The sequence below is a fragment of the Dasypus novemcinctus genome, chromosome 15 (assembly GCF_030445035.2).
Source record: "Dasypus novemcinctus isolate mDasNov1 chromosome 15, mDasNov1.1.hap2, whole genome shotgun sequence".
Classification (NCBI taxonomy): Eukaryota; Metazoa; Chordata; class Mammalia; order Cingulata; family Dasypodidae; genus Dasypus; species Dasypus novemcinctus.
In genome coordinates this window covers 35,623,669-35,639,243 of record NC_080687.1, presented here as the reverse complement: position 1 = coordinate 35,639,243, position 15,575 = coordinate 35,623,669, and the positions used below count along the sequence as shown (strand labels likewise).

The window sequence follows — 15,575 nt, the reverse complement described above, 5'->3', positions numbered from 1 at the left end:
GCTGTGTACCCAGTTTCCATATCAGGAAACCGAACATTACCAGCACCCACAAAGCCCTTTCCAGGTACTGTCCTCTCCCAGAGAAACTACCATTCTGACTTTTGTAACTACATGGCTTCTTTCATTTTGTTTTATTTTTATACATTATGTAAATGTAATCATACAAATAACCTTTTTTATGTTTTCTTGCTTTTGTTCAACATTATATTTGAAAATTCATCCATATTGTTTTATGCAATTGTTGTTTGTTCATTCTGACTACTGTGTAGTGTTCTATATGTGAATACCATAATTTATCCATTCTTCAGTTGACAGGCATTTGGGTAGTTTCCAGTCCTTGACTATGAATAATACCGCTGAGAACATTCTAGTTCATGTCTTTTGGTAAACATTTCTGCTGAGTGTCTTTCCAGTAGTGGAATTGCTGAGTCATACACGTGTTCAGCTTTAGTAGATGCTCCTGAAGAGTTGTCAAAATGGTTCCAAGTTCTATTACTTCTTGAGTTGGTTTTAGTATGTTATAATTTTCTAGAAAATTGCCCGTTTCATCAAAGTGATCAAAGTTATTGGTAAGAATAAAGTCTTCTTGTACTTTTTAAAATAAGCCATTATATTCCTTTATTATTCCTAATTATGTATTTGTGCTTCTACTTTTTTCATCAGTCTTGCCTGCTTCATCCTTTTCATTATAATTATTACTTTTTAAACAACCAACATTGGGTTTTGTTGATTCCCTCTGTTATATATTTGTTTTCCGTTTTATTAACCTTTGCTTTTAATCTTCTGTTTCATGCTTTCTCTTTTCTTTAGGTTGTTGTTACATTCTCCAATTTATTAAATTGTATGTACTTGACTTTAATTTTCAGTCCTTTCTATATAGTTAGGCTCAAATTTTCATTCTAAACTACTTAATTACATCCCACAAGTGTTGATAGAGAATAGTTTCATTTTTATTCACTTTTAAATATGTTCTGATTTCCATTATAATTTTTTTCTTAATTTGTGAATTTTTGTTTGTTTTGTTTTAGTTATCATGTTGATATTGATTTCTAATTTAATTGCATTATGGTGAGGGAATATAGCCTATTTGATATTTATGTCTTATATTTATGAATATTTCATATAGGACCTTGCGCACAGTTACAGTTGTGGGCTTACAGAACAATCATGCATAAAATACAGGCTTCCCATATGCAACCCCACCACCAACACCTTGCATTGGTGTGAAACATTTGTTCCAATTGATGATAGCACATTGTAATAATTGTTCTATTAATTAAAGTCCATGGTTTAATTTAGAGTTCACTGTCTAATGTAGCTCCATGGATTTCTGAAAAAGTTTTATTTCGTTACCATATATTATACAATCTAACATTTCCCTTTTTTAGTCATATTCATATATATATTTCAGCATTGTTAATAGTATTCACAATGTTGTGCTGCCATCACCACCATCCACTTCCAAAACATTTCTATCATTCCAAATAGGAACCTTGTACATTTTAAGCCTTAACTTCCCATTCCCTATCTCCACCTCAACCCCTGATAACCTACATTCTAGATTCTGACTCAGTGAGTTTGCTTATTCTAATTTTTCAAATCAGTGAAATCATATGGTAGTTTTCCTCCTGTGTCTTACTTATTTCACTCAACATGATGTCTTCAGGATTCATCCATGTTGTTCCACACATCAGGACTTCATTCCTTTTTACTGCTGAATAATATTCCATTGTAAATATATACCACATTTTATTTATCCATTCATCAGTTGATGGACACTTGAGTTGCTTCCATCTTTTGGCAATTGTGAATAATGCCTCTATGCACAATGGTGTGCAAATATCTGTTCAAGCCCTGGCTTTCAGTTCTTTTGGGTAAATACCTAGTACTGGGATGGCCGGGTCATGATAGTTCTATATTCAGCTTTCTGAGGAACTGCCAAATTGTCTTCCACAGAGGGAGCGCCATTTTACATTGCTACCAGTAATGAATGGGTGTTCCTATTTCTCCACATCCTCTCCAGCACTTGTTATTTTCCTTTTTTTAAAAAAAATAACAGCCCTTCTAATGGGTACAAAATGGTATCTCATTGTAGTTTTGATTTGCATTTCCCTGATGGCTAATAATGTTGAGCATCTTTTCATGTGCTTTCTGATCATTTACGTCTCTTCCTTGGAGAGTTGTCTGTTTAAGTCATTGGGTTTTTCATTTGAGTTTCTCGATTGAGTTGTTCATCTTTTTGTTGTTAATTTATAAGGATTTCTTTGTATATACTAGATATTAATCCTTTGTTTGATAAGTGGTTTCCAAATATTTTTCCCATCGTGTAGGTTGTCTTTTTACTTTCATGATAAAGGCCTATGAGGAACAAAAGTTTTTTATTTTGATAAAGGTTTTTGGGTGTTGATAAAGGTCCCTTTATCTATTTTTAATTTTGTTGTGGTTTGGGTGTCAAGTCTAAGATACCATTGCCTAACACAAGGTCCTGAAGATGTTTCCCCAAGTTTTTTCTAGGAGATTGATAGTTCTAGGTCTTTGATCCATTTTGAGTTGATTTTTATGTATGGTATGAGGTAAGGGTCCTTTTTTTTTTTTTTTTTTCTCAAATGGAGATCCAGATTTCCCAGCACTGTTTGTCAAAGAGACTGTTCTTTCCCAACTGAGTCCTCTTTGCCACCTTGTGAAAAATCAGTTGACCATAAATATGAGGGTTGATTCTGAACTCTTCTTTTTTTTCTTTTTTACTTTTCTTCTTTTTTTTTTTTAGGTACTGGGGCCAGAGATTGAACCCAGGACCTAGTATGTGAGAAGCCGACACTCAACCACTGAGCCACATTGGCTCCCCTGAGTTGTTTTTGTTTGTTTGTTTGTTTTGTTTTGTTTTTAGGAAGCACTGGGAAACCAAACCCAGGACCTTCCATGTGGGAAGCAGGTGTTCAGCTGCTTGAGCCACATCCACTACTCTGAACTCTTCATTCTATTCATTGGTCTATATATATGCCTGTCATTGTGCCAGTACCATGCTGCTCTGATTACTGTGGATTTGTAATAAGTTTTAAGATCAGGAAATGTGAGTCCTCCAACTTCATTCTTCTTTTTTAAGATGGCTTTAGCTATTCAGGCCCTTTACCCTTCCATATAAATTTGATGATTAGCTTTTTCATTTCTGCAAAAAAGGTTGTTAGAATTTTTATTGGGATTGCATTAAGTCTATAAATTGCTTTGGGTAGTATTGACATCTTAATGATATTTAGTCTTCCAATCCATAAACACAGAATATCTCTAAGTTTTCTTTAATTTCTTTTAGCAATGTTTTATAGTTTTCTGTGTACAAGTCCTTTACACAGAAAGGACATTTTTAGTTTCTACTGTGAATGGGAATTTTTTTTTAATTTCTTGTTACAGTTGTTCATTACTTGTATATAGAAATACTATTGATTTTTGGGTGTTGATCTTATACCCCGCCCCTTGCTGAATTCATTTTATTAGTTCTAAGAGCTTTGTTGTGGATTTTTCAGGATTTTCTGTATTTAGGATCATATCATCTGCAAATAGGGAAAGTTTTACTTCTTCCTTCCCAATTTGGATATGTTTTATTTCTTTCTTACCTAATGGCTCTGGCAAGAACTTCCAATAAAATGTTGAATAGCAGTGGACATTCTTGTATTGTTAGAGGGAAAGCTTTCAGTCTTTCAGCATTAAGGAGGCTGTTAGCTGTGGGCTTTTCATATATCCCCCAATCCACTTTATCTTGTTGAGGAAGTTTCCTTCTATTCATAGTGTTCTAAGGTTTTTATCAAGAAAAGATGCTGTATTTTGTCACCTGCCTTTTCTGCATTGTTGAGGTGATAATGTGGTTTTCTTCCCTTACTCTGTTAATGTGGTATATTACATTAATTGATTTTCTTATGATGAACCAACCTTGAATACCACGAATAAATCCTACTTGATCATGGTGTATACTTTTAATATGCTATTAGATTCAGTTTGCTAGTAATTTGTTGAGGATTTCTGCAGTTATATTCATAAGAGATATTGGTCTGTAGTTTTCTTGTGTTATCTTTATCTGGTTTTGGTATGAAGGTGATGTTGGCCTTGTACAGTGAGATAGGGAGTGGTCCTGCCTCATCAATTTTTTGGAAGAGTTTGAGCAGAACTGGAGTTAAGTCTTCTGGGAATGTTTGGTAGAATTTCTTTTTGAAACCATGTCATCCTAGACTTTTTTAGTTGGGAAGTTTTTGATGACTGATTTATTTACTACTAATTTATTTATTGAGATTTTCTATTTCTTCTTGTGTCAAGATGTGGATAGTTGGCGTGTTTCTAAGAATTTGTCCATTTCCTCATTTATTGGCATAGAGTGGTTCATAGTATTCTCATATAGTCCTTTATATTTAGCAGGTTCAGTAGTAGTGTTCCCTTTTCATTTCTAATTTTCCTTACTTATGTCCTCTCTTTTTTTTCTTTTTCAGTCTAGCTAAAAGTTTGTTGATTTTTTGCTCTTTTTTGGTTTTGTCATTCTATTGTTTTTGTTTTGTTTCTATTTACTTTACCTCCACTGTAATCTTTGTTATTTCCTTTCTTCAGCTTGCTTTGGGATTTTTTTTGGTTGTTTTTTCTTTAAAGATTTATTTTTTATTTATTTCTCTCCCCTTCTTCCCCCCCTCCCCCCCAGTTGTTGCTGTCTGTGTCCATTCGCTGTGTGTTCTTCTGTGACCGCTTCTGTCCTTATCAGTGGCACCAGAAATCTGTGTTTCGTTTTGTTGCATCATCTTGTTGTGTCAGCTCTCCATGTGTGCGGCACCATTCTTGGGCAGGCTGCACTTTCTTTCGCACTGGGCGGCTGTCCTTATGGGGTGCACTCCTTGCACGTGGGGCTCCCCTACGTGGGGGACACCCCTGCGCGGCAGGGCACTCCTTGCATGCATCAGCACTGCACATGGGCCAGCTCCACATGGGTCAAGGAGGCCCGGGGTTTGAACCACAGAACTCCAGTGTGGTAGGTGGACGCCCTATCCATTGGGCCAAATTCGCTTCCCCTGCTTTGGGTTTAATTTGCTTTTCTTTTTCTAGATTTTCCAGATGTGAGATTAGGACTGTGATTTGAGTTCTTCTTTTTTAATGTAAGTATTTAGAGCTATAAATTTCCCTCTCAGCACTGCCTTCACTGAATCCAGTAAGTTTTGGTATTTTGTTTACATTCACCTCAAGATATTTCCTAATTTTGCGTCTGATTTCCTCTTCCATTGGTTGTTTAAAATTATGTTGTGCAGTTTCCACACATTTGTGAATTTTCCCTTTGTCCCTCTGTTACTGATTTCTAGCTTCATTCGTGATCAGAGAATATACATGGTATGATTTCAATATTTTTAATATATTGAGACTTGTCACCCAACATATGGTATGCCTGGAGGATAATCCATGTGCACTTGAGAAGAACGTATATTCTGTTTCTGTTTAGGTGCAATGTTCTCTCTGTCTGTTAGCTCTAGTTGGTTTAGTGTCTCATTCAAGTCTTATACTTCCTTATTTATCTTCTGACTAGTTGTTCTTTACATTATCTTCTGACTAGTTTTTCTTTACATTATTGAAAGTTGTATATTAAAGTCTCCTACTATTAATGTAGAACTGTCAGTTTCTCCCTCCAAATCTGTCAGTATTTGTTTCATATATTTTGGGGCTCTGCTGTTAGGTGCATTTATATTTATAATTGTCACATCTTCCTGTTGGATTGTCTCCTTTATTGATATTTCATGATCATCTTTATCCCTCATAACTGTTTTTCACTTAAAGTCTATTTTATTCAATATTAGTACAGCCACCCCAGCTCTCTTTTTGTTACTACTTGCATGTTATATTTTTTTCCATCCTTTCACCATTAACCTTCTTCTATCTTTGACTCTAAGATGAGTCTCTTACATACATATAACTTGGTCGTTCTTTTTTATCCATTCTGCCAATCTCTGCCTTTTGACTGGAGAGTTAATTCATTTACATTTCAAGTCACTACTGATCATACAAATCTTTCTTCTGCTAATTTGCTGTTTAGTTTTACCAAGTCTTATGCCTTTTTTGTCCTTCATTTATATTACTTTTATATTTGCTTTCTTGTGTTTACCATATTGAGTTCCTTCTCATTTCTATCTTGATATATTTTTTCATGTGCTTTCCTTGTGGCTAACATAGGGTTAAAATTTAACACCCTAAATATGTAACAAGTATATTTGGTTTGGTACTAACTTAACTTCCATAGCATGCACATATACCTTTCCTATACTCTTCTGTCCCCCATACCACCATTTTTTGTACTTGTTACCACATATCTTTGTACATTGTATTTCTAAAAACCTAGATTTATCATTTTTATGCATTTGCATTTTAACATTTGTAGGAAGTAAGAAGTAGTGTTATATACCAAACAATACAATACAATAATACTGGCATTTGTAACTACCCATATTGTTACCTTTACCTCAGGTCTTAATTTCTCTATGCTGCTTTGAACTACTGTGTAGTGTCCTTTCATTTCAGTATGAAGAACTTCTTTAGCATTGCTTGTAGGACAGGTCTAGTGGTAATGTACTCTCTCAGATTTTGCATATTTGAGAATGTCTTAATCTTTCCCTCATTTTTGCAAGAGAGTCTCACTCAATATAAAATTCTTGGCTAGCAGTTGTTTCCCTTCAGCACTTACCTCAGTGGTTTCTGGTGAGAAATCAGCGTACATTCCTATTGGAACTCCCTTATATGTAACACGTTGCTTTTCTCTTGCAGCTTTCAGAAGTCTATCCTTGTCTTTTGCATTTGATAGCGCAGTCAATATATGACTGGCTGTATTTTTCACCATATTTATCCTTTTGGTGTTCTCTGAGCTTCTTGGAAGTACATACACATGTCTTTTGCTAAGTTGGGAAAGTTCTCAGTCATTATTTCTTTGACTATTCCTTCTGCCCCTTTCTCTCTTGCTTCTCCTCATGGGACTCCCATAATGTATATATTATGTGCTTGATGATGTCCCATACTGTCTATAGGCTATTTTCACTTTTAATATTTCTTTTTTCTTTCTTCTTTCAGCCCGACTCATTTCAAGTGTCCTATTTTCAAGTTCACTGATTCTTTCTTCTGCCAGCTCCATTCTGCTCTTGAAACCCTTCTGGGCATTTTTCATGTCAGTTATTGTGGTCTTCGATTCCAGCAGTTCTATTTGGTTCCTTTTTAAAATTTCTGTCTCTACCTAGACTCTCATATTGTTCATTCATTGTTTTCCTGATATCTGGTAGGTCTTTCTCTGTACTTTCCCTCATCTACTTAAGCATTTTTAAGATCATTCTTTTAAAGGCTTCTTCAGTGTCCACATTCTCATGTTCTTTGTTGGTGTTTTCTGTATTTTTATCCTCTTCCTTTGGATGGGGTATCATTTACTGTTTTCATGTTTGTTTATCATGTACTCTTTTGTTACACACTGTACATTTTAATATTTTAAAATGTTAACTCTGGGATTTGCTCCATGAGGTGTCTGTTTCCTAATTTTATAACCAGCCGGTGGCAGCAATTTACTTTAGCTTCAGCCCTCCTGTCAGGAAGGTCCTCCCAAGGCAAATGCACTGGGCCTCTGTCTTGACCTGTACTTGTGCTTGTTAGTTGCTTTGGACTTCCTCTATTTACAGGAGTTTGGTGTCCCCTCTATTTCGCAGGGGACATGCTTCCCTTTCTCTGAATCTGAAGCCAGCGCACCTTTGTCCCAGACTGTCCATTTCTATGGTTTTTTACATTCCATTCATTGTCTTTTGCTGCTTTTGCCTGGAGAGCAAATGCTGGGATGAAGGTCACCCCAGGGAGGACTTTCCCAGCCAAAAAGGGTCAAGGTTCCACGTAAGGGAAGCAGTGCCCATGGAGGGGGTCAGGAAGGGGACCCAAAACTTCTCTGATGGCTCCCCAGAGTTGATTTTTCCTGGCCTGTCCAGCAAATGCACCCTTCATCTAACTTCCTCCCACAGCCCTGAGGAAGCCCAATGTCTTTAAATCTCCACTGCCTCCCACCTTGTCCAGGAATGGGGGGTGTTGTAACAATGGCTGCTCCTGCTTTTGTTCTTGGTAGAGGATTTTTATGCCTCTTTCTGTCATCACAAGCTTACCAGGGACTAGTGCAAGAGTGGGAGATGGGTGCCTGGAGCTGCCACATGGAGACAGCAACTTACAGTTCTTTACTGTAATTTATCAAACCCTTCCTCCTACTCTTCTCTGGATGCTCTACAGTGTTCTTCCGCGCCCCGCCCCCCGCCCCCCAGAGTTTTAAAAAAGTTGTTTCAGATAGTTCTTGCCTGTTTAATAGTTGCTTTGGTGGAAGGTCTGAGTCTTGGCACTCCCTACCGTCATGTTCCCTAGAAGTTCCCCATAGTTATTTTTAATAAATTTTTAATATATAAAGTAAATGAATTGAGTGTAGGCTATACATGTCCATATGGACAAACTTGTTATTTGTAATTGGTATTATTATTAATTTTTGTCTGCTTGATCTATCAGTTGCTGAGTGTTGGTATGCTAAAAATTAAATATATAACTGGAGGCTTCCACTTTTCTTGTAATTATGTTACTTTTTGCTTCCTATATTTGATGCTATAGTGTTATGTGTATAATTTACATATATTCTAATCATTTTATCTAACAATGCCTTTTTTGCTTTTGAAATATTTATTTGACATGGTTACATCAACTTTATTTGGCTGCTATTTTTCTGATACTTCTTTTCTCATCTCTTTATGTCACCTTCTCTCTGTGTGTGTATTCTCAGATTGTCTTTTGGTGGAAGAAGTTGGGAGAGGTTTTTAAATTGTGAATCTCTGCCTTTCCACTCCTGAGTTTAGTCCATGTATATTCATTGTGATCACTGACATATTTGAATTTATTTCTATCAATCTCCAGAGAAATTCTGCGTAATGCCTACATTTTTAATTTCCATAATTTTTTTCAAACGTATATGACTTTTATAGTATTCCTTTCTTTTTAATTTATTTTATATCCTAGTTGTTTTTAAAATTCTAGTTTTATAGTTATTTTCATATTCTTCTAAATTTAAGTTCTTGGTATCTAATCCATTTTGTTGAGCCTGCTGGCTCTTGCTTAAGTTGGACTGTTTCCACATGGGTTTTATAATTTTGGACTCAGAATCTTTCCTCTTTGGAGCTTTATCTATAAATCTGATATAATCCCCAATGATAGAAGAGTAATTTTACATTTGCTTATGCTTAGCTTCTTAGATATATCCTTCTTTTCCCAGAACCAATTTTTATGTTTTTTTAATGGGTTCTTACACCACATATGTTCTATAACTTGGACCACAATTTTGCCTGCAGTTTTTAATTCTCAAGTTAAGACCAAGATTCTTGCTTTCTCCCTGAGGAAGATAGGTTTTTTGTTTTCTTTTAACTCCTCTTCCCTTTCACTGAGAGTGCTACCACTGAGGATTGTGCCTTTATGTAGATAATTGGGCTCAAACTCAGTACCTCTTTCAGTCCCTAGGCCTCATCTCCTGAACCCAAATAAGTGTTAAAATGGAAATGCCTTACTACTCTGGTTATTAATGCCTACTTCTTTCTGGCACCTTGGGACTTGCATTTCTTCCTTTTTACATTCAGCTATACCTATAACATATTTTTATTATATTTTACCTAGCATTTTAAGTGTTCATAGTTGGTAGATTTACAGGTTACCTTGTTCTCTGAATTTGACAGAAGTGGAAGACATCTAGTAAAAGAGATTTAAATTGATAAATTAAAATAGCATATTGCTTAAAACGTGCATTTTTTAAAAGCATAATTCAATGCATCTTTCTTCATATAGTGGCTTTTTTTTAATCAATGACATAAGATAAATAAAAAATGATACTACCATCAGTCTTAATTTGTCCAAAGAGCCACTTTCATGAGGACAGTTATTGATCTTTACTTCTGTACTGATTGTCCCTATTTTTAAGATTTTGCCTTTACTCTAGCCTATCCATGTACCTAGGTTTTATTACTACCTACAGTCTCCTTCCACTAATCATGCTCAGAATGCTTTTAAAAAATAATAAAAGGGAAACGGACTTGGCCCAGTGGTTAGGGCATCCGTCTACCACATGGGAGGTCCGCGGTTCAAACCCCGGGCCTCCTGACCCGTATGGAGCTGGCCCATGCGCAGTGCTGATGCGCGCAAGGAGTGCCCTGCCACGCAGGGGTGTCCCCCACGTAGGGGAGCCCCACGCGCAAGGAGTGCGCCCCGTAAGGAGAGCCGCCCAGCATGAAAGAAAGTGCAGCCTGTCCAGGAATGGTGCCGCCCACACTTCCCGTGCCGCTGACGACAACAGAAGCGGACAAAGAAACAAGACGCAGCAAATAGACACAGAAAACAGACAACCGGGGGAGAGGGGAGAATTAAATAAATAAATAAATCTTTAAAAAATAATAATAATAAAAGAAGAAGGATTTTAAAGAGCTACTGTTGGAAACTCCAGATTTCTGGTGGCATGCAGTATATTAGCTTCCTCTTCATATCTTCTTTCCTGTCACATCCAGCAAAGCTCTGAGCTACTAAGAGTCAAACTGAGTTGCAACACTGAGAGGCTGAAGTTAAGAATATCTGCCTTCCAAAGTCAAATTGCACAAATAACTTTGTCAGTATCAGTTACCTACTTGTGTACCTACTTCAGGTTACCTATTTTATCCTTTCGATTAAAGAGTAGTATGACAGTGTAGGATTTGAATTACATGCATAAAGCAGAAATACATAACATATTTTTCTATCTATAGATGTGGTCCCATTTCAAAAGAAAACTCTTTCAAGTGCTCTGATGGTCCTTTTCCTTCTGTGTATGATAACTGTGTTGATCTCTTTTTAGGGAGGAATGATCAATTGGAATCGTCTTTTCCCTCCTTTACGTCAGCGACAAAATATAAACTATCAGGGTGTTCGGCAGTCGGAACAACAAGCATCTCCTCCTCTAGAGGTTTCTGAAGAACAGGTAATCAGTAATATTTGGTACTTATCCTAAATCCATGCTTCATACCCCAAGCAGTTTTAGTGAGCAAGGCTTAAAAGAAATCAAGCATGTAAATAAATATAAAAATTTTTATAGCAGTTGTATTAGTCAGCCAAAGGGGTGCTGATGCAAAATACCAGAAGCCTGTTGGCTTTTATAAAGGATATTTATTCAGGGTAGGAGCTTACAGATACCAGGCCATAAAGCGTAAGTTACTTCCCTCACCGAAGTCTTATTTCCATGTATTGGCGCAAGATGGCTGCTGATGTCTGTGAGGGTTCAGGCTTCCTGGGTTCCTCTGGGCTTAGCTCCTGTGGTTTCTCCACGTCAGCTGTAGACTACCAGGCGAAAGGCTCTATCTCTCTCCCTGGGGTTTCTGCCGTGTCTAAAGAGCTGTTTCTGTTCCTCAGTATTCTTCTCCTGGCTCAGGTTCTCTCTTCCCGGGGCTTGCTTCTCTTTCCTCTGCATGCTCACTTCCTGGGGCTCCAGGTTAAGACTTCAGCATCAAACTCCAAAATCCGAAAACCCCTAACTCTGTCCTTTGCCATGCCTATTATCTGTGAGTCCCCACCCAACAAGGAGTGTCAATGCCTTAATGACATGGCCCAATCAAAGCCCTAATCATAACTTAATCACACCCAGGTTCAGATCAGATTACAAACATAATCCAATATCTATTTTTGGAATTCATAACCATATCAAACTGCTACACTCCACCCTCTGAATTCCAAAAAGACTTTACAATATTCGAAAAAACCTTACATCAATTACAATGCAAGTACTAAATCTTATCACAGTCAATTTAAACAAATACAGTTCATCTTGGAGCAAAGTTCTGTCTGCTATAGACCTCTGAAACTTACAAAACAATTTATCTGTTTCCAGTACACAAATGGACAGACAAAGAATAAACATTTTCATTGCAGTAAGAACACACTGAGAGGGAAACATGAGTCACGGATCCTCTACAGTACAGTAAACCTGCAGGGCATCCTCCATTCGATTTCAGTCTGAGAGTCATTCTTAAGATGACTGTTCCTTCTCCTTGGTGCTTTATGGGACCCAACCTTTTCACATGCTTGCCCAATGGTCATTTTCTTGGTTCCACCCTTACCAAGCATCTGGGTGTCGACCAAGCTCCATACCTCTCCCTCCAAGAATGTGGGGGTGATTGCCACACCTTGCCCAATCTTTGGGTTAGAGTCTTAACCCGCCTCGTACAGTGACATGAAGACAACATTCCCCCTAACCTTTGGTAAACAGGCTCAACCCACTCAGAGCAACGAGTTGACCACCTGGCCTTCCCTAACATTTGGTATACAGGCTCAACCCTCTCAGAGCAATGAATTGGCCACCTGACCTTCCCTAACCTTTGGGGGACAGGTCCACTCCTCTCAGACCTGTGGGGTGCTGACCTTAACTGCCCTAATCCTTGGGGAATGTGCTCCCCCCCTCTCTGCACCCTGGGGTGGCAAAACACTCCCAGACCATTGGGTGGGAACATCCACCCTCTTCAACTGCTGGTGCAAACTCACTCTCTGTACACATGGGTGGGGTTCCTCATTTGGCCCAATGTGATGTGTTAATTCCAGATGTCAGCTTCCATGATTTTCCTCTTAAAGCTGTTTCTCCTCCAATCTCTCCTTTCCATGTCTTTTTTATTCCAGGCTGACAGTAGTTTTGTTCGTACAGTTCTCTCAAAACCTTCTTGGTTTAACATGCAGGAAGCAGGGACAGTAAGACTTTCCACAAGTCTTAACCTAGATAACTGCTTCTTCAATCTTGATTTACCAGTTCCAAGTTTACTTAAGTCCTCCAGTGGGGCACTTTCATCTGGGAGCTTGATTTCCAGAGGCTTGGAATTTCGGGAATCAGTTTATGTTTTCTTTGTGCCTGACAGTTCAGTCCTCAGTATATCTCTCTCATCTAGCATTTTGCTATAAGCTGCAAGCAGACACCAAGCTGCATTCTGCAGGTTTACTTTGAAAATGTCTTCAGCTAAATCCCCAGACTCACCATTTTCAAATTCTGCCTTCCATGAAAACACCAGTATTTAATCTTGCTAAGTTCTCTGTAACTTTAAAACATGGATCACCTTTCCTCCAGTTTCCAATAGTAGTTGCATCATTTACTTCTAAGGCATCATAAAAAGCCTCTTTAGCATCCATATTGTTTTCAGCAGTCTCTTCAAAGTAATCTAGGGGGAAGCAGACTTGGCCCAATGGATAGGGAGTCCACCAACCACATGGGAGGCCCATGGTTCAAACCCCGGGCCTCCTTGACCCCTTGTGGAGCTGGCCCATGTGCAGTGCTGATGTGCACAAGGAGTGCAATGCCACACAGAGGTTTCCCCCGTGTAAGGGAGCCCCACACGCAAGAAGTGTGCCCCATAAGGAGAGCCACCCAGCGAGAAAGAAAGTGCAGCCTGCCCAGGAATGGCGCCACACACACAGAGAGCTGGCACAAGATGATGCAACAAAAAGAAACACAGATTCCCAGTGCCACTGACAAGAATAAGTGTACACAGAAGAACACTCATCGAATAGACACAGAGAGCAGACAAGTGGGGGGGGGGGGGGTGGGGAAGGGAGAGAAATAAATCTTTTAAAAAAATAAATGAAGACAGTAATGTAGTAAAATCCATCGGGGAAAAAGAGTCAATGAGTTCATACCAAAATTAATAGATAAATATTTGCAAGCATACTCACATACACACACAAGGGAAAAAGAAATGATTTTCCTTTCAGTAGAATGCCAGGTAATAAATATGGAAAGTGCAATGGTATTGGAAAATCACAATTTTGTAACTATGATTCAGGGAAGAATCATCATTATATGAAGAGTAAGATACTTAGAGTCTCAAAATATCTCCCGATAAACAACATATTAGTTACAAAAGGAAAATATTAACTTACAATAGAAAAACTGGACATCACTTTAACTGAGTTATCCAAACTAACATTGCCAATGATGGAACAAGCAGGCATCATGTCCCTCCAGATATGATACCCTGGAGAGGACACAGCATCAGTTATGAATTGTAATAAAAATATATAAATTTAACTTAACCGTAAGGAAGAAGCACAGACTCAATTTGAGGGATATACTATAGAACACTTGACCTGTATTCTTCAAAAATATCATTATCATAAACCATTATAAATTAAAGGAGACTAAAGAGACTTGATAACTAAATGTAATACATGATCCTGGACTGGATTCTGTACTAGAAAAACATGACTTTAAAATGCTGTTTGACCTAAAGTAAGGGGGAAATGGAAAGGAGAAATGAGTTTATATGGCTACGAGTTTCTAAAAAAGAGTCTGGAGGCTGGCAGAAGGATTGCCCTCATGCACAACTGAGCAGAGTCAGAGAGACAGATAAAGCAGATACAACCCCCAGATATTGGTTCCTTTGAGGGCTAAAGAGACCCATGGGAGTTATGGTCATGGCCGATGGGGTTAACTACCAGGGCAGATGGCCCCTCTTTGGAAATGGTGTTTATGTGTGATGAATCTGGACTCAGATGGGATCTCCCTTCATAAGACTTTCATGCTAATGTGCTGGAGGTGCAGTTAATGTTGGGGTTTAAGATATATTTAGGGGATTTGAATCTCTGGACTGACAATGTGATAGCCAGGTCCTGAGCCTCAACAGACTCCAGCACCTACAATCTGATCTATTGGACTTACCACACTCAGCTAAGATGGAGTTGAAGAAGGACAACCACCACACCATGGAGCCTAGAGTGATTACAAATGAAAATGGGAGGATTGCATCCAGCATCCATGTGGAATCTGAGCCTCCTCTTGACATAGAGGTGCAATGGACACAACCAATCCAATGTCCACATAGAAGAGGTGGCATTGGATTGGGAAAAGTGGACATGGTGGACGATGGGTATGGGGAAAGGCAGGAAGAGATGAGAGGTGGAGGTGTCTTTGGGACATGGAGCTGCCCTGGATGGTGCTTCAGAGGTAATCACCGGACATTGTAAATCCTCACAGGGCCCACTGGATGGAATGGAGGAGAGTATGGGCCATGATGTGAACCATTGTCTATGAGGTGCAGAGGTGCCCAAAGATGTACTTACCAAATCCAATAGATGTGTCATGATGATGGGAACGAGTGTTGTTGGGGGGGGGAGAGGGGGGGTGGGGGGGTGGGGTTGAATGGGACCTCACATATATATTTTTAATGTAATATTATTACAAAGTCAATAAAAAAAAAAGATAATTTAGATAGAAAAAAAAAATTCTATTGTGAAAGACATTTTAGACTCAGTTGATGAAATCGGAATGTACATTAGCAAAGAGTATTTTATCAATGTAAAATTTCTGGAATTTGCCATCTGTACTGTGGTTAGGAAAGAAAATCTCGTTAGGAATTATACACTGAAATATTTGGGGGTAAAAGGGCGTGATATATGCAACATCCATTCAGATGGCTCAGGAATAAATTAATGTGTCCATGGGTACATGGACAGAGACAGCAACTGTGGCAAAATAACAATTGGTGAATTTAAATAAATAGTAATCAGGAGTTCTTGGTAGTAGT

At 38.2% G+C, this 15,575-nt stretch overlaps 1 protein-coding gene across 3 annotated transcripts in view; it reads left to right on the top strand.

Moving 5' to 3' along the window:
* Window positions 1–15,575, top strand: part of UBAC2 (UBA domain containing 2) — a 211,404-nt gene that overhangs the window by 179,653 nt on the left and 16,176 nt on the right. For all 3 annotated transcript variants that reach the window (XM_004458418.4, XM_071208231.1, XM_071208230.1), the window contains exon 8: window positions 10,877–10,999. In XM_004458418.4, the coding sequence (XP_004458475.1) occupies window positions 10,877–10,999 (123 nt within the window). The remainder of the gene's footprint in view (window positions 1–10,876; window positions 11,000–15,575) is intronic.